General features: G+C 40.0%; 1 protein-coding gene across 1 annotated transcript in view; it reads left to right on the top strand.

The window, feature by feature from the left end:
• Utrn (utrophin) overlaps nucleotides 1-20,534 on the top strand; it is a 593,945-nt gene that overhangs the window by 542,062 nt on the left and 31,349 nt on the right. The window contains 5 exon segments of the mRNA XM_032894978.1: nucleotides 600-801; nucleotides 10,298-10,383; nucleotides 14,608-14,765; nucleotides 17,097-17,263; nucleotides 20,244-20,355. Coding sequence (XP_032750869.1) covers nucleotides 600-801; nucleotides 10,298-10,383; nucleotides 14,608-14,765; nucleotides 17,097-17,263; nucleotides 20,244-20,355 — 725 coding nt within the window.

Here is a 20,534-nt window from a genome sequence, read left to right on the forward strand (position 1 = left end):
CTTGCTTTACATTTCAAAGAGCTAGAATAAAGGATTTTTGAATGTTTCCCCCACACACATGATAAATGTTTGAGGAGATTATAGGTTACCCAGATTTAAACATTGCATAGTGTAGATAACAGTTGAAACCAGAGTCCCTCATTAATACACACAATTTGGTGGTTCTATGAGTATCACTTAAAAATAACTTTAGAGAGTGTAAAAAGTAACTAGGAAGTGGGGAACAGACTGTGAGCTAACATGAGGTGAGCAGTGTTGTTACTTAGGATATTCTAATGTTTGGAATAGATTTAGAGACTATTCCTTTCTGTATTGAAAAACACAGAGAGTCTATAAACAAGGATGCCAAAAGAGGGAAAAATTCAAAGATCAGAAATTGGAAAAGCTACAGCGTTTAGATGGAAAGGCACAAAGGTATATAGACTATAATGGATCTGAGAGAATGGAAATGTCTATTTCATTAACAACTGAAGTTAACTGAGAAGGATCAGATCGCGAGTTGAACAGTCAAACTAAAATCTGGATAATAGAATAACTGGGTTTTGATGTTGTTGGGTAAGGCAATGCCTCTCTCTAATTCTTTCTCCTTATCTAATTAGTGGATCTCTTAGAGCTGAACACAACAAATGAAGTTTTCAAGCAGCACAAACTGAATCAAAATGATCAGCTCCTGAGTGTCCCAGATGTCATCAACTGTCTGACCACAACTTACGATGGGCTTGAACAACTGCACAAAGACTTGGTCAATGTTCCACTCTGCGTCGATATGTGCCTCAACTGGCTGCTCAACGTATATGACACGTAAGTTTATCATTTATCCTTTAAATCCACATGAGTGAGTGAATTACAGTGATAACAAACTGGGCAAGTATCATTGCCCGCCTCCCCTCCTCCTCCCCCTCCTCCTCCCCTCCTCCTCCCCTCCTCCTCCTTCATCTTCACCACCCTCATTAATGGTGATACTAAAGTTTTAACTCAGGAACAATCTTGCACATGGATGCAAACACTTTACCACTGAGCTACATCTCAGACCAGTAACATGATTTCTTTAAAAAGATGTTTTCATAATCCTCTTGTCCAGTTGAAAGATTTGTTTTAATTGTTTAAAAGTAACTGATTTTCCAAGTCCTTCAGCTCCCAACAGTAGGATAAGAGGGAACTTGTGATTGTTCTTTCATGACTTTGTTGGTCGGGCAAGGCTAGGGAGGTGGCATTCACTGTCAGGGGGCAGCTAGGAAAACCTAAACTGCTTGATGTTTGCTCTTTACTATCTTAGATTATTTTCTTTAAAAAGGAAAACAAAAGCTGATGTTCCCTGAATTAAAATGATTTTTAGCATATGAGACTCTCTAACTTTGTGTGATAGTGGTTTGAGAGTAATTTGGGCAGCAATGAACAAGACTCAGTTTGCCTTTAAATAGTAGCTCCATTGCCATTGTGGTTATGTTTTCGTAAGGTTGTCTTGCCTTAATAATTAATGCTGTAGCCCACTAACTTGTGTACTTGAACTGGGTCTCACTGTACATAAAGAGCACCTCGACTTCCAGCCCTGCACATCTGCATTTGTGTGACGCTTTTTGACAATGTATTTGTGCACTAATCAGTTATAAAAAGACTTGCTGTGAGCTGACATTTCGGAAATGTTGGGAATTATTCATTCTCTGGTAGGGGGTTGAAATATGCAAAATGAAAGAGGAAAACGAAGACTTTCTTTTCTCTTGAATCGCAAAAGTTAGTTCTCATTAAGTAGCTGCATGAAGATTTACATCTGTCAGCCTTTGACTTGAAGACAAAGAAGTAGGTGATAGTTCATGAATCAGAGAAGACAGATGACAGTTCGTAAGTATGCTTGTTCAGTAGCTGATTGATTCTGGGTAAGAAACAAATGATAATGACAATGATATGATTTATCTATAATTTTATTTACTTTTTTTCCATTTCATTTTCAATCTTAAAAAAAAAGAAATAACAAGATAGCCATGCTCATGGAGGCATCTGAGAAGGGCTCAGCTGCCAAAGAAAAGAGGACTTAGCTGTAATACACTTCTGCCTGGTGTCTTTTGTGTGGCCTTTTTAATGCAAAGGTATAATTCTTCTTGGGTATAATATTACTTTTAGCATAAGTATCTCATTTATTTGCTCATCACTTTTAAAGCCTCAAAAGAGATATTTTCTACCATAAATTCACCACAAATAGCTCGTTATTTCAATGTTTTCTGTGCAGTAGCCTGTAACATGGGTTCCCGTCCCAGGAAGAAAGCTAAGTGAGAAGATTTGGGGACTTCATCTGACCCTGTGTAGTAGCAAAGAGAAGGACAACCTGAACAAGGTTTATGGAGAGCACTCTTGCCCCTAGCAGGGTCCCACTGTGACAATTTTAGACAATTTCTAGGCTGCTGAAACAAAACCTAATAGACTAGGTTGCTGTCTTAGTTAGGGTTTTATTGTTGTGAGCAGACACCATGATCACTGTAAGTTTTATAAAGGATGACACTTAATTGGGACTGGCTTGTAGGTTCAGAGGTTCAGACCATTATCATCAAGGCAGGAGCATGGCAGCATCCAGGCAGGCATGGTGCAGGAAGTTCTACATCTTCACCCAAAGGAATTTAGGAACAGACTGTGAATCCTCAGGCAGGTAGGAGGAGGGTCTCCAAGCACACCCCCACAGTGACACACTTCCTCCAATAAGGCCACACCTTCTAATAGTGCTATTCCCTGGGCCAATCATATGCAAACCATCATAGTTGCTTAAACATCACTTCCTCTCATCTATAAAGTCTGAAAGACTGAGCTCACAGTGCTGATGGGGCTGGCTGGTCTAGACCCAGTCTTGGTTCTTCAATTGTTCTCTTCTTTCTGAAATCGACTTGACCTTTTTTCCTACAAGGGCACCAGGCATTCCAGACTAGGGTCTACCCCTCCAACTTCATTTTAACTGACTCTTTAAAGGTAATGTTGGCATAAAAAGCAGTGTCCTAAAATACAAAGTTAGGACTTTGGTGTGCAAATGCCAGAAGAATACAGTTGGCCTCAGAACATACACAGAGGCTGCTTCCACTCTAGCATGGGGAAGCAGTGACACTTTGTTAGGACCAAGCCAGCATGCAAAATGTTGTGACTCATTTTCTGGGAGTTAAATGCTGGCACAATCCCATTTCTGACTGCTAGATGTGAACACATGGAAATGCTATATGGAAATATTATTTTTTACTAGAAAAACAATACCTTGAGATGTGTCATTCTTTCGTTTTCATGGATTAAAAAGTCCTGTAAAACTTACTTCCTCTCTATGCCAGTGAAACATATCAATCACCCTTCTGGGTCAGATTGATTCCCTTCGGTCTCGCTTTCTATCTTGGAATAAATGAATTCAGCTAAGGAAAAGTCGGTTACTCTGTAGGCCGTGATCACTGATGTCCTGCATTGACTGCCTGAGTTTCTCGATTGCATATGGCTTATTCATTTATCTAAGCAATGGCTATTAACTCTATTTCAAGAAATAGTCCTCTGAGTGAATCTGATCAATTATAATTTCATTCCATCCAGAATAGGGATCCTGGATATTACAGGACTTTGAGAAGGCTTCGAACTTAAAAATGATGCCTGTGTTGTGTTCAACTAATTTTTTTTAAAGTTTTGTGTAACAGCGTTAGAGTTCCTTAAGAAAATGTTTTCATATCGATTTACTGTAAGCACAGGCATTGGGGGAAAGAAAGAAGTTCTTAGGAAATGGACAGTGAATACCCAAGAGATGAGCAGACTTCTTGACAGAGTTACATGGATTTACCTATTTATCTATCCATCCATCCATCCATCCATCCATCCATCCATCCATTCATCTACTCATTCATTGTTCAGGTTTCCATTGTTGTAAATAGACACACAAACCAAGGCAACTCTATTTTTTTTTTTACTTTTCTTTTTTTTTTTTTTAATTTGTTTTTTTTTTTTTAGGATGAAATGTTCTATAAATATCTGTTAAATCTATTTGGTTCATAACTTCTGTTAGTTTCTCTATGTCTCTGTTTAATTTCTGTTTCCATTGATGAGAGTGAGGTGTTGAAATCTCCTGTTTTGATGGTTTGAGGTGCAATGTGTGCTTTGAGCTTTAGTAAAGTTTCTTTTATGAATGTAGGTATCCTTGTATTTGGAGCATAGATATTCAGGATTGAGAGTTCATCTTGGTGGATTTTTCCTTTGATGAATATGAAGTGTCCTTCCTTATCTTTTTTGATAACTTTTGGTTGAAAGTTGATTTTATTCGATATTAGAATGGCTACTCCAGCTTGTTTCTTTGGACCATTTGCTTGGAAAGTTGCTCTCCAGCCTTTTACTCTGAGGTAGTTTCTGTCTTTGTCTCTGAGGTGTGTTTCCTATATGCAGCAAAATGCTGGGTCCTCTTTACATATACAATCTGCTAGTCTATGTCTTTTTATTGGGGAATTGAGTTCATTGATGTTAAGAGTTATTAAGGAATAACAATTGTTGTTTCCTGTTACTTTTGTTGTTAGAGGTGGAATTATGTTTGTTTCTCCTCTTTTGGTTTCTTTGCAAGGGTATTACTTTCTTGCTTTTTCTAGGGTGTAGTTTCCTTCCTTGTGTTGGACTTTTTCATCTATTATCCTTTGTTTGTGATTGAATTCAAAGAAAGATATTGTGTAAATTTGATTTTGTCATGGAATATCTTGGTTTCTCCATCTATGGTAATTGAGAGTTTTGCTGGATATAGTAGCCTAGGCTGGCATTTGTGTCCTCTTAGGGTCTGTATGACATCTGCCCAGGATCTTTCGTAGTCTCTGTTGAGAAGTCTGGTGTAATTCTGATAGGTCTGGCTTTATTTGTTAGCTGACCTTTTTCCCTTACTGCTTTTAATATTCATTCTTTGTTTTGTGCGTTTGGTGTTTTGACTCTTATGTGATGGGAGGAATTTCTTTTCTGGTCTAATCTATTTTGAGTTCTGTAGGTTTCTTGTATGTTTATGGGCATCTCTTTCTTTAGGTTAGGGAAGTTTTCTTCTATAATTTTGTTGAAGATATTTACTGGCCCTTTAATTTGGGAATCTTCTCTCTCTTCTATACCTATTATCCTTATTTTTGATCTTCTCATTGTGTCCTGGATTTCCTGGATGTTTTGGGCTAGGATCTTTTTGTGTTATTATCTTTGACCATTGTGTCAATGTTTTCTATAGTATCTTCTACCCCTGAGATTCTCTCTTCTAGCTCTTGTATTCTGTTGGAGATGCTTACATCTATGACTCATGATCTCTTTCCTAGTTTTTCTACCTCCAGGGTTGTCTCCCTTTATGCTTTCTTTATTGTTTCTATTTCCATTTTTTAAATCCTGGATGGTTTTGTTCAATTCCTTCACCTGTTTGGGTATTTTTTCCTGTAATTCTTTAAGGGAGTTTTGTATTTCCTCTTAAAGGGCTTCTACTTGTTTACCTATGTTGTCCTGTATTTTTAAGGGAGTTATTTATGTCCTTCTTAAAGTCCTCTATCATTATCATAAGATGTGATTTTAAATCCAATTCTTGCTTTTTTTCCAGTGTGTATGGCTATTTGCTTTGGTGGGAGAACTGGGCTCTGATGATGCCAAGTAGTCTTGTTTTCTGTTGCTTAGGCTCCTCTCCTTGCCTCTTGCCATCAGGTTGTCTCTGATGTTAGCTTGTTTTGCTGTCTCTGACAGTGGCTTGATCCCTCCTGTAGACCTGTTTTCTTCCAGCTGGATCTGGGAACAAAGAGCTGTTCCTGGGTTTTTGTGACCTGCAGCCTCCAGGCGGCTTGCTCTGTGGAGAAGAGTTGATCTTACCTCTGCTCTCAGCTGTGTAGGCACTCCTGGTGACTGGCTTTCAGCTCTAGGCACAGGTAGAAACCTGAAGGGTCCTGACCCTGATTGCTTCTAGGTTCCTGTGCCCAGAGGGCACATATGGCACTAGGCAGTTTCTTCTTGGGTCAGGAATATGGGTAGAAAGTAGTTGTCTCCTCTGAGTTCTCAGGATTGTCTGCACTTCTGAGGGTCCAGCTCTCTCCCACATGGGATTTGGGTGCATGGAGCTGTGGGACCAGTTCAGTTCATTTCTGGGCACAGGCAGAAACCAGCAGGTTCCTGCTGCTAACTGCTCCTATATTCTTGTATCCAGAGGCTACTAGACAGGTTCCTCTTGGGCCAGGAATGTGAGCAGAAGTGGCAGTCTCTCCTGAGGTCTCAGGATTGTCTGCACTTCTGGGAGTTCAGCTCTCTCCCCGATGTGATTTGGGTGCAGGGAGCTGTGGGACCAGTTCAGTTCCATTCTGGGCACAGCCAGCCAAGGCAACTCTTATAAAAGTCAACATTTCATTGGAGCTGACTTACAGTTCCCGAGGTTCAGTACAGTATCATCATGGCAGTGTCCAGGCAGATGTGGTGGAAGAACATCGTGATCTGAAGGCAGCCGGAGACTGTGTGTCTTTCACTAGGCAGAGCTTGAGCATATATATCACCCTACCTCAGGTGACACACCTCCTTCAATAAGGCTACACCTCCTAATAGTGCCACTTCCCATGGGCCAAGCATATTCAAACCCAGCACACAACACTATCACAAGTAGCTGATGAAATCAACTCATACACAGAGAGATATATTTTGGATAGTCCTTAGAGAGATTTCAACCATGACTGGCTTGCCCCTAGCTGTACGTGAGGCAGCACCTCATGTTGGGAATGCTGATGAAGGAAAGCTGTCACTTGATGATCAAGAAGTGGAAGAAAGAGAGGACATTCCTGTTATCTCCTTAGAGGGCTTGCCTCTCAGAGGTCATGTAATAGACCCTGGCTCTTAAAGTTTCTCCTGCCTCCCAAGAGCAACACCACATTGGAGACCAAGCTGTTAATACATGGCACTCAGGGACCCTTTCTGATGTAAACTATAGCATATCTTGTTACATATTAAACTCCTTGATTTATTGCCATATGATGCAACCTGGACAGACCTTCTCAACTTCAATATGAAAAAAAGAGTCATGCAGATTGAGGAGATCAAAGAATTCTAATCCACATATGACTTAGAGATGAGATATGAGCTATTTAACTGATTGAAAAACTGATACTCTGAGATGCCAGAGTTTATCTGTAAACCCCCCTCACTCCCCCGCTACAAAATAATCATAGTTACAGGGCTAATTTGTAGATTTTATTTCCTTGGTTGCATGGATATTCTTATCATATTGCTATAGCTAGACCAGTCATATTTTATAAAATCAACGAAACGTCTGAGTTCTAACATATACTCAGCTCCTTCTCATATTTTCAATTCTGTGCCCAGGTTGCTCTGTTACTTGGCAACCACTTAACTTTGGCATCACAATATATGGAAAATTTAGGTAAAAATATCTGCACACAGCTCACCACACGAAAAATGAATGTGAAGGGCAAATGAGCTAATATGTATAGAAAGAGGCTTCATACACTGTAGCAATCAAATTGATTCCATTTATGATTCCACAGCCTCACTCCGTCTTCATCTTGCCAGGTTCAAAAGTCTTAATTTCACAATCTTCCTTCTAGATTTAATGGAAATCTGAACCATTTAAATCATGCTTCAGAGCAATAGTCTGGAACACTTGGTTCAAACATTTTTTTTTATCTCTGTAGAGAATATTAGCTTCATTTGTTACAGTAAGTCATATATCCCCCACTATCCTGAGATGAATATAATTTTAAAGGTACTTAACTTCACAGTTAAACTAATTTCAGAAGTCACTTACAGAATCTGTCCTGGGAATCAAATACTTAGCTATTGGGCTACATCGCTCACTCATACATTTCATCAGCTCTCAGAGGCATCTCCAATTAGATATCCTACTTGATATCAAAACAGTCAAGAATCGCCCCATGTATGCACAGATTAATCAGCCAGTAGGCCTGCATATAGATGCTCACCCCACCCTAAGTTTTGGAGGGGGTGTGTTTGCACCCACACCTATGTTCTCTTACTTGGGCTTTTGCTATGACATCTCACATCTGATTGTAATCTTCTCTTTCTTACAAAGAGGAGGATGGTACTAGGAATTAACTAGGGATAGCCTACTCCATGTAAGACAAGCACTCTGCCACTGAGCTTCAACTGCAAGCCTTGAGTTTGAACTTCTTTATTAGCTGTGAGAGGTTGTGGACTACTCAAAGTGCTCTCTCTAAATCCTGCCAACCACAGTGATCTTGTATTTGATTTTTCATTTCCACACCTAAAAGTTGATACTGTATTTTCTGTAGTCATCCTTTTGTCTTACTTCCCTAGCTTCTGTGTGAGTTTATTGAATAAGAATCAAGTTCTCTACTTTTTCTTGCTTCCTAAAGTTCATTGAGCAATTCTGCGTTCTTAGCATACAGTGAGCCTTTATAACTCATGGTGGTGGCCTGGGTAGATGATTGACATTTCCTTGTCTTCCTGTATCTCTCTTGTGTTTTCCCACTAGACTTAGAGGTCAAGTTCTACTAGTTCCATCTCATCCCTTAAACAATTGGTTTGTGTTTACCCACATTCTTACACAAATCCTTAGCGCAATTACCCATCAACCTTTATTATTTTCAATAAGTAAATTGTGTTCAGAGGATAAACACTGTCCAACTCTTGAAGAGAATAGACACAATTTCCTATGATAATTTAGAAAACCCTAAAAGTATTTATTAAGTAGAAACATGATTTGAAGTATGGCTCAGTTTATTTGAAACTGGCTGGTATTCCTTGTGACTAGGCTAGGCTAGAACTTGTAGTAATTTTTCTGTCTCTGTCTGTTGAGTACTGAGAGTTCAGGTGTTGCTACTGCACTTAGCCACGATAAAGCATGCATTCTTTCCTTCTTTTTTATATGTTTGCTGTCATACTATATATGCAGACATTTACTTGATCATTTACCACCTGAAAATGGAAGAATATTAATTAGTGTGACTAACAGAGCACATTACTGATGTGTTTGTATTTTTAAGATACTGTAAATTACAATGTGTATTGCTTACTTTTCTATTGCTGTGATAAAACATTATGACCAAGGCAGCTTATAGAAAGACAGGTTTCATGTGCCTCACAGTTCCAGGGGCAGAGGAAGTCATCAGCATCATGGTAAAGTGGAAGGCATGGATGCAGTATGGGGGCTGGAGGAGCAAGCAGAGTGAGAGGACTCAAAGTCCGCCTTCAATACCATCCCTCCTCCAGCAAGGACACACCTCCTAAACCTTCCCAGACGGTACTACAACCAGGGACAGGGACATAGCTTAAGTACTAACATTTCTCATTCACACAGCTACACTCTTATGTGCCCATACAATAAGCGAACATTCTCTTATGTGTTTTCAGTGTAAGATATGTGTGGCTTAAATCTAAGAAAATTCAGAGAATAAACCGAAGCTGAAAATAGATGATGGAGATTATGAAATAATAAATATAGCAATAAGACTTTTTTCCTGGGTTGTGTGTTGTTATCCTGGAAAAATCATATCCTATTAATTTTGTGGTCCTTTCCCCATTCCTGGTATCTACTACCATGACCAGCACTCGTTTAACAGCTTAATACTTTGATAGACATTGGAATAAAATAGATATATATATAAAAATATATATCTCCAATTCTTAAGTGAAATTAAAATGATGTCCTATCGGCTTAGTGTGAAAGTATTTCCTAGAGCTGATTAATTAATACATTCCATTTTTAATTACAGTTTCATGCTTCCCCTAATACAGATATCATTCCAGCCTATTTGAACCCATTCACTATTAAAATCGCAATAGTAATTTATAGACTACATTGGCAGAGATAAAAGGAGACAAGGAGTTCTAAAGCTTTATAAGTGCTGAGTCTTCAACATATAATTGTCTACATAGTTCTTCTTTTTTGCGTTTGAGTTTTAATTTGTCGGTAGTCTTCTCTTGCTGTATAAAGGTGCATTCATACTTTGTAAAACATGCTTGCATACTCTGTGTAGCTTTGATGTATATTTTGATTTTACATTTATGACCAACAGGTTTTATTTGTAGTATTTATCAAAGTGAAATCTATTTGGCTTTATGATAGCTGTTTTTATATTCCTTTCGTGTGTTCTTGGGCTGTGTGTTGTATGTAAAAGGACTTCAGTGTATTTTTCCAGACTTGTTCAACGATGTTGTTAAACTGTGTCGTGAGTTTATGATGTGGGCTTGGTAGTAATTATACCATGTAGATAACTTGCATCTTTAACTTTATTATGCCGTGGTTTACTCTCAAGAAAATGGCATCCAACATACCGTATACAGCTTTAAATGCATATAACCCATCTTATAATTTCAGGGGCCGGACTGGAAAAATTAGAGTACAGAGTCTGAAGATTGGATTGATGTCTCTCTCCAAAGGCCTCTTAGAAGAAAAATACCGATGTATGTAAGACCTTTTATACCATAATGATTCTGATGATGGCATACGTTTGCTGGCTACTGACTTTCTGTAATTTGCTGTAATACTAACTTCCATTCGGGAGACCCTTACTATGTGTACACACTGTGAAGAACATTTGTATGTCTTGAAAAGCTGACTGCGGGGCCACAGGTGAGGTGCACTGATACAGTAAGAACCAAGCACAGGTGTGCATCCCATTTAAATATTAGAATATTCTAGTAGGTATTACAATCCCCACTATTTCAGGTGAGCAGATTAATGCTGAAATAGGACAGTAATTTAGTTAATCCAGTGACCTGTTAGAATGTTGGTGTTGAACTGGAATCAACTTTTTTTGTGCCATGTGCACTTTTTAAATCCACTGTGCATAGATGTGTGAGCGTTACAGCTGTAGACCCACCCTTTTGTGACTCCACAACCCCCTTTTCTTTTTTTTTAATTTGTTTATTGCAGCCTGTAGTTTTTGCTATCTCACTTTAAACTCCAGGCAGACCACGCTCCTGGCCCTCACCCAGATTCCCTTGGATCCATGGATAAAAAACAACACACATACATGCCAGTTAATCTTAAAATGCCTTTTTCTAACTCAAGGACTGGGCACTGTGAACCTCCCCTTCCATCCCATCATAATCAGATAGAGAGTCATTGGCTACTCCACCCAAAAACTCACATGGCTGCTTGGCTTTATTTCCTGCCACTACTGCTTCCTCCTTCTTCCCCAGTGCTCCTGATTCCTCCTGCCTCCTCCCAGGCAGTTCTGACAGTCCCACCCCATCCTCAGTTATTGATCGCTGGTATCTTTATTGATCGATAAAGTTGTTACCATCAGAAACACCCTCTACAGTTTATGTTATGCTTAGAAAGAAAGAGAAAGGAAAGAGGGACTATAACTTTTAGTAGCATTAATTCTAAATAGTGATACTTTGTAGTTTTGACATTAAGTATGTCAATGGTGTCTCTTTAACTATTGATTACTGATTGTCTTGACATGCTCAAGAGAGAGACTTGTATTTATATCTCTTCCACTTAGTGACCAAGTGTAATTAGACCAAGGGGTGCCTTGATCCCTTTAAGTACTTGTAGCCAAAAGTAATGTTACATCTATTTCCTGGTACACTGAGCTGAGGGTGAGAGATGAGGCTAACAATTGTACCATTGGGAGGAAGTTGAGGTAATATATTACAAGTTGTCAAAAACAGCAGTGATTCAGTAAATGATCACCATCTCCATGTGTCTCCAAACTCATCACCATGGTGACATATCTTTTAGTTTAATTTGTCCATAAAAGATAAGTAACTTGATACTGCCAAGGCCATTTCTAGATGGTTCTGTGCAGATAAATCTGTGTCTTTGGAGGAGAGTGTGAAGAATAACTCCTGAACAGAAAGACATCAGAAGATGAGAGGTGGGTACAAGGAAGGAGTATGAGGGTCTATTAATAGCTCAGCGTTCCATCACGTGCTAAGCATGCACCATGTCCTTGCTTCCACCCCCAGAGTCAAGAAAAAATTTCCCTAAATGAAGGTATTTGATCAGTGTTCTTATTATCTAACTAAATTGTGTTTCTTCTAAAAGCATTTGACATCATGGATTTTGGGGATTACTGTTAGATTGTTTGAGTGTCAAGCTTAGAACCCAAAGGCATGATTTTTTTTTCAAAATGTGACAAGAATGTTCAAGAAAGAGCTGTGAATTTGTATGGAGCATAAGCTGACTGTAGAACCAGGAGTTGAGGGTGTTTAAGGGCGTCTGAGCCTTGCATGCCATGTAGAGGGAAGGGGAGAAGCCCTACATAAAGTTTTGTCTGTGGCCCTTTGACTGGAACTTCAGGAATCTTCATTATTATCAGAAAAAGATATCTCTGAAGCTGAGAACTTGCCATTTCCAAACTGATTAGGAAAGGAAAGAATTACTGAAAAATCAGTGTTCCAAAATTAGGAAAAGATTTTTCTACTAATCATCTGTGATTCGGGGTTTTTCATATGCTCCCGAAAGACTTGGGCCTTTAAAAGTAACAGTTACGTCATAGTGCTGAATGGACTCTAAAATGAATGCAAATTCAGGCTCAAGATTTGCATTTTCTGCAAAACAGCATTAAGTGCTCACATTTGGGCAAGAAAGCAGAGGGCCCTGCACTGCAAGTTCCTACTATTCAATATAAGTCATGAAGGATGTCACCTCAGGACATAATTAAATAAGAAATCTCTTAGGTTAATTCTTTAATCTCAGTCTTTACCTCAGTACTGAGGCCCTGGAAACTGTCCTGAGGTTCAGGTTTGCTTCTTATACTGAGATCTTGAGCAACTCCGATTCTACTTTTGATTTCCCCAGTGTTGCGGAAACATCTCTTCATTATTATCTTCTTTGTTAAAATTAATATTCAAGACAAATTGCTCACCAGCCGCCCTGGCAGAAGGCATCCGTGTGAAAAGCATTTTGTCGATGGTCTTTATCTTCCTTGTACCTATACTTATGACATTCTGGGAGTGGCTGTGGGGTGGGTTTTGACATCCCGTGTGCCTTCCAGCCAATGGCCAGGGCTTGCTGGGATCAGCAGAAGCACAGGCAGCAAGCGTGTTTTGGAGAGCCCCTTGTATCTGCTCTGGGTTGATATTTCTTCTCAAGTTTGTCTCTTTAGTTGTTTCTTATTAAAAACTTGTGGCCCTTTCTTCCCATCCTCCTCACACTGCCTCTTGTGTCCAAGTATAAGAACGTAGTACTTGGTGTCCCTTTTTCTCCATGCCCGGCACGCTGTTTCTTTATGAGTGTTCTCACCCTCTGAGGGGCATAGCAGCCCAGCTCTCTGCCTCTAACCGGGAACACTGGGTAAAACTGATGCTCTTAAACATGTGTACCTCTCTGTAAAGATCATCACACCTGCACATGGTTATACAGTAAGCAAGCACCATTACGAGAATGCTGGGCCAGTGTTTTCAGGAGATGTGATAACCTTTTTATTTTTTTCAAGTAACAAAACAAGTGGAGTTCTAAACAAATCTAAATGAACAAGTATTAACAATAATTTTATCTCTGATGAGTTTGCTTCCCCTTCTTGTGCTTACATAATTAAAACTGTATTTCGTGATAATTGCTGGGTCAATACCACTCAGAATGCTTCAGTTTGCAGCTTCGTTGATGACACCGTTAGAGCTGTTGTCCTTCTCCTTTGACCAGAGGAGAATGGCATTTTATCTGCTGCTTATATGTTGGATATTGTTTGAAAATGGTCTGGGGGAGGGACATCTTAAGTACCTACTCTTCTTGGCATCACATGATGAACATTTAAATAGTATGTCAATGCCATCAAATGTGTCAATTTCTATTATAAAGTTTTTGGTTTTTTTTTTTTAAATTAGGTGTACCTCCATGCAGAAAAAGTAACTTCCTTTACTAAATTAGCTTCTTCATTGGGAATCTCCTATTAATTATAGTCCGCAAATGTAGATCAAATAGTAGATCAAAGATAAATATCCCGGGAAGGGGCGTTTTAATGCTGTTGACTTAAGAATATTAACAAAACAAAGCAGTGTTTGCTTTGTTTATGCGTGGAAAAGCGAAAGAAAGGCCAAGGATAGAAACATTTTTATGTCTTAAAATTGAAAAACCTAAGTTTCATTATGGGAAATAAAACAAAAATACCTTATTAAGTTCCTAAAATGAAAAACTAAACCTCCTTATATTTTTAGTGTTTATAAAACAAAGGCAATATGAACATAAGCATACCTAAAAGAAGATGAAATGTAAGTTCATAGCATATTGAATTTGTGAGTGAACAAAAATGTTGGTAAATCAACTGTAAAATGTGCAGCTATACTTTATAAGCCATATGCTTTAGCAGATCGTGAGGGAACCTTTGTTTTGCCTCTTATTCTTTCTTCAGGGACTATCTTAGAAACACTATAAAACTAACCGATGTACACTTATGTGTAGTACTTAAAACAGTAATTTTCCATTAGTTGACCTGGTTTTATGTAATAGTCAATAACATAAGATTATTCTAAGACAAGTCATTCTGATTATAGATGGCAGATTAAGATCCTCAGAAGTAAAGAGATGCCTAGATCGTATCCCTCCTTGTTCTTTGTTTGGTTGTTTGATTTGGTTTGGTTTTTGTTTTTATGTTCATAGTTCACCAACGATAATGTTTTAAGTAAGATAACCTTTTGAGTAGGTAGGCGGTAACATCTTGTTCTTTCTCTTCGCAGGTCTCTTTAAGGAGGTGGCAGGGCCAACAGAGATGTGCGACCAGCGGCAGCTTGGCCTGCTACTTCACGACGCCATCCAGATCCCGAGGCAGCTGGGGGAAGTAGCAGCCTTTGGGGGCAGTAACATTGAGCCCAGCGTCCGAAGCTGCTTCCAGCAGGTAGGCATGAGCACTATGGGTGTTTATGCTGTGTTGAGAAAGGGACTTAACCATGCTTCCAAGTAAGGCATTCAGCAAGTTGTGCCAGAATCAAATAGTTGAGGTTTGGGGTACACACCCTATACGTTGATGATTTGTTTCTTATATTTTTGGCTGTGAGCCTAGCCTTAAATGGCTGAGTCATCTCTCCAGCCCAGTGATTCCTTTCTTCAGTCCCATTTGACTCAAGGCACAGTAAAACCTGGGTAGAGACACATCTTTTTGCAGGGAGTATAAATTGAAGTGCAAATGTCTGAATGGCAGCACACTGGCTCTGTCCTTGTGCTTGTGGCCTGTCCCCTTGTGCTCAGCTCTTCTTAATACTCCCTTCCCCCCTTGATTCCTGCTTCCACACCTTTGGATATGTGTCCTTCTGTTTAGAATGCTCTTCCTTTTCTGTTCACACACTCTCTTTTCCCACTCGTTCTGTTCCGTCTTTCTTTACATGTCCGCATAGCTCTTCAGTCCTCTGAACGCCCTCCCGAGCTCTATGAGGTGATGATTCTCTCCCCACTTTCACACCCTCTGCCCCGTCATGCTCACTACAGTGTGACACCATACTAAGAGGTGTAGTTAATTGGTTAGTATTGCTTCTTCCTGGTACACCTAGGCTTCCTGAAGGCAAAGCCGTGCCCATCACACATCTATCAGGTCTTAGTCTGCTCGAGCTGCTGTTAGCAGAATATCTGAACTGGGTGGCTTGTACACAACAGACATGAATTCCTCGGTTCTGGGGGCTGAGAAGAGGTTCCAGCAGGTTTGGCATGGGCTGCAGAAAGCTCTCTGACAGCATTTGCTCGTTGGTGAAAGAGGGGCTTGCCCTGTGCACTCCAAAAGAACAGAAACAATCTGACGGTTGCTCATCCCTTCATAACCCATTGAACCCCGTATTGACTTCGATCCACGCTTGCTTACTGAAGGAATAAAAACGCCTCGGTGTTCTCTGTAGAGAATACCCGTTGGAATATGAAAGCATTACCAAAGCAGCCATCTTTTCTCAAAGAATGTGTGCGCATACCCACAGAGTCGTGTACAGATTTCCGCACTGATCTGAGCTGCTCATTTTCACCTGGGCGAGAGCTGCAGTTTCCTTTGGAAATGCTTACGGTGCATAAGCACATTTATAAATGCTACCGATGGCATCCATATGCATAAAGCTAGAAGCCTACAGATATTTCCCCAAAGCAGAGCCAATGATTTATCACTGGTGAGAGAAAGAAACGCTCACACCGTATCTTTGAGGAGAATCAATGTCATGGGTTATTACATTTTATAATGGCCTTTTTTTCTTATTTTAGAAATAAAAAAAATACTAAATGATTTTTTTTTCTAAGTATGATTTATAGTCATATATGTCAGTGCTCAGAATGACCTCAGCCACTGCGGGAAGAGGCAGTTGGTAGAATTTACCTCTGCTATCACACACAATCATTCAGCGTTAGGCTCTGTGGAAGACTTGAGTTGCCTCACACAATCTGTCCTGATAAACTTGGAGAGCCTCCAAAGCGTATTCGCGCTGGTCTGCCTCCATGACTCCTTCTGTGAAACATTTGTAAAGCGATGGTAGAGCCTTCCACTTTGTTTGGAAGGTGAGGAGTCCTCACCTTCATACATTCACCATCTTAGATAAACTCAGGCTATAGAATTAAAGGACGGAAGTGGAAAGAGTATCTGGAATTGTATGGGTTGGGTTTTTTTGTTTGTTTGTTTTCTTTTCTTTTTTCTTTTAAATTTGAGCATTGACGGGCTAGGGAGATGGCACGGTTGTTAAGGTTGCTTTATAAGGGTGAGGATCTAAGATTGTGTCCCCTTGACCCACTTAAGTCAGGTGGCACACGGCACATCTTGTAATCCCAGCATCAATGTGGCAGAGCCAGGCAGATCCTTGAGGCTTATTGGCCAGTTAATCTAACCTACCCATGACTTCCAGCTAACGAGAAATGTTGTCTCAAACACAAGATGGACAGTACTTGGGGAATAAAAGATTGACCATTGGCCTCTACATGCATGTGAACATACGTGCAAGTATACCTGTATGTATGAACATTAAAAAACCCACAAATAAAAAAAATAAAATTTGAATACTAAGGAATTAACACCCCCCATATGACAATAGCTGTTTCTCCCTCCCCCCACTGCATTTTTCTAATTTTAGTTTCTAGAATTTTCTTATCTTAAAGAACCTATTTGGGTCTTGGCTGAGCTGGAGTCATGTGACTTTTCTCTTACATGGATCCGCAGCAGCAACGCTTCACTGAAGAGCTGTTCTTCACTTTCTGTCTCCTCCCCCAGAATAACAACAAGCCAGAAATCAGTGTGAAGGAGTTTATAGACTGGATGCGGTTGGAGCCACAGTCCATGGTGTGGTTGCCGGTTCTGCACCGTGTGGCGGCTGCAGAGACTGCAAAACATCAGGCCAAATGCAACATCTGCAAAGAATGTCCGATCGTTGGGTTCAGGTGAGAAGCACTAAGAGAAACCAGAGCCCAGTGGTTTGTGCTCTCCTCGTACGGCCTGTGGTGTGCTTGCCCTTCCTTCCCGTTTATCTTTGCTCAGTGGTTTCCCTCCGGAGTACACTTACGCTCCTTTCAACTTTCTAAAGTACCATTCCTTTTCACAAGCTATACGCCAACTTCTTTTGGTTCTTGTAGTTATTTGTAATACTTTAGTCCAGATTCAGAAAGTTTAATAAATATCTTTTCACTGAGGTCATAGGGATGTCCACGTGGGATAATTACCTTGTAGATCAGATACATATAGTGTCGAGCCAATTTGTTGGCCGTTCCAAGTTGTTTGGGATCGAACTTAGTAAGGTGAAAGCAATATGTGAAATTTGAACCAAGAAGTCATCAGATAACTGTTCTGGGTGCTAAGTTGGCTGTGATCAGTTCTACATTTCACCTGCTCACTAATACCGCTGATTCAGTTTATTCTTTCTCTCTCCATCCCGTACCTTTTCCTCTATGTGTATGTGTGTGTATACGCCTAGACATATGTGCACGTGCATGGAGACCAGAGGTTGATATCAGTTATCAGTTCATCTTCCTTGGTGATGCTCCATCTTGTTTTTCATACAGAGCTCTCTCCGGATCTGGAGCTTGGATTCAGCTAGGCTGGACAGCAAGCTCCAGGCATTTTCCTGTCTCTGCCTCCCCAGTATTCAGATCATCTCTGATTACGGGTGCATGCCACAAGGCTCAGAATTTTTATGCCAAATCTGAAGGATCTGAACTTAGATCTTCACAGTTGGCTGAGCCAGGTCTGCCGCGCTCAGTCCATCTTGCTTTTGCATTGTGTCAAGGATCTTGACTTAAGACCTTAGAGGTGTCTGTATAGGAATCTGTACCACGGTCTTCACAGGATGAGTGTTGTTCACCTGGTTCCTTCATTACCTCTTGAATGAGTGTGTCGCATTCTTTTCCTGGGTCTATAGTTACTACATAGAGCAGTATATGCTTTAAACATTATTGCTGGTCATATTATTAGTAATGGTCAGCCAAAAACAATAATGCACTGACCTTATAAGTATCGTTGGACTTTTCTATAAAATGGAGACGTGAGGAGTGTGGGTAAGTAAGATTTCTTTTTATTTATGTGTCTGTATGTGTAGGTGCATATATGTGAGTGTGTGTGTGTGTGTGTGTGTGTGTGTGTGTGTGTGTGTGTGTCCATGGAGGCCAGAAGAGGGTGTGTTGGATCTCTCAGAGCTAGAGTTACAAGTGGTTGCCAGTCACCACATGGGTTCTGGGAATCAAACCCACGCCCTCTGGAAGTATGGTCAATGCTCTTAACTGCTGAACCATCTCTCCAGTCCCTCACATTGAGTTTTAGTGAACTCTTAGATCTGTAAGGTGTTTACCAAGTGAGAATTGTTTCATTTAAGATTCCACACAGTCAACCAATAGCAACAAGAATGACAGGCATGCTTCATCTCCTTTCATGTGAACAGAATGCAAATCACATGCAAATCACATGCAAATCACATGCTAAGACTGTTATCCCCACCCCATGCTTGAATTTTCACACTGACCTCCTGCTAGCAAATTGGCTCCTCTGGATGTCACTTCCTCCTTTCAAAGGGAGGGAAAAGATGTGCCCTTCTTCCCATTGAGTCAGTCCCTTAAAATCCCAAAGGGAACCCTTGCCCAAGACTTCATCCTGGATTGCTTTGCTTACCACCATCAGCAAGCAAGACTGAGAAACGGTATTTTTAGCAATGCGCATGGCTAAAATATGCTGACGAGAACAAGAGTTCCTCCATGGTGAAGAAAAGGAAGAGTTGCACTAAAGAGTCCACTAAGGAGAGACAATGCCTGTCATGTTTGTCAAGCTATAATAATAGCTCAAAAGATATTAGGATAAGTGATGTATCAAACAGGACCATAAAGAAGCTGGTATAAATAGATTGTCTTCAGATAACTTGCAAACAGTTTTGCATGTCATTGTAAATGCTCCTCATCACTTGATAGTGTATATTAGCCTCACATAACCCTCACAGAGTCTTTCTATTTTGACTCTGCTAGTCTTGGCATTTAAAATGTCCCTCTATAGACACAGCTATAATATATGTTTCTTAGTTCCCCCAGTCATCTTAACGGAGTAAAAGATTTAGGAAGTGTTTTCCTTTCTGACTCCATAGACATTTAAGACTTAAGAGTGTCGTTTCTGCAACTAGACATCAGTGCACAGTGTTACTTTCTATGAGAGGCTTAAAATATTATTTCTTTCAAGACTGTGTAATGATCAGGGTCTTAACTTGTTCCTGGTTATAGGGTATTTCTTGTTTTCTCTCCCTCTCTCCCCCCCTCTCTCGTGTCTCTCTCTCTCTCTGTGTTTTCCTAATAACTATTTTAAACACAACTTAAACATGCTCAAGGTAAAAGAAAAAACCAGTGCTCTTGTGAAGGAATTTTATATTCACTTTTATATTTATTTCTTATGAGTGGTCTTGTTGATATTTTAAAATAATGCGTGTCAAATTCATCATAACCGTTCTCTATCATTTTCTGTCCACATTCAGATATCATGCAGGATCTTCTGACATTGGCACTAGACTTTTCATCCTGTGTAGACATGCGCAAGCGTGTTTTCAGATTCTTAGATGCATCTGCACCTGGTTGTCAACTTTCATCGCATGCCTGCATCTAATTCTCAGTAATAAAAATAAATAAATAAATAAACTTATAAAGCCTAACTTAGGAGCAAGGCCTCTACCTTCCTCCACAATCTAGGGTCCTGTTTAATGAATAAAATGAGTTCCAAAACTTAAATCCCTCTCCTACCATTGGGGAGATGAGTGGTCACTTCGAAACTGACGCTGAGAGGAAGTCCTGCCTCTGTGGCAGATGCACCCTTGGCTCCCTTACCGTGAAGCTTGTTACCAAGGGGCAGGTTTGGGTTAAGTAGCCTGAGTGATGCCTGTTCTTTTCTCCATCACAGGTACAGGAGCCTAAAGCATTTCAACTATGACGTCTGCCAGAGCTGCTTCTTTTCCGGAAGAACAGCAAAGGGCCACAAATTACATTACCCGATGGTGGAATACTGTATACCGGTGAGTACCTTTCGAGTCAACTCACCAGTTATATTGCTGGCTTTTAAATCTTATTTTTATTTATTTATTTATTTATTTATTTATTTATTTATTTATTTATTTGGTTGGTTGGTTGGTTGGCTGGCTGGCTGGCTGACTGGTTAGTTGGTTGGTTTAGTTTTGCGAGAAGGGTTTCTCTG

Source organism: Rattus rattus, chromosome 2 (assembly GCF_011064425.1).
Source record: "Rattus rattus isolate New Zealand chromosome 2, Rrattus_CSIRO_v1, whole genome shotgun sequence".
Classification (NCBI taxonomy): domain Eukaryota; kingdom Metazoa; phylum Chordata; class Mammalia; order Rodentia; family Muridae; genus Rattus; species Rattus rattus.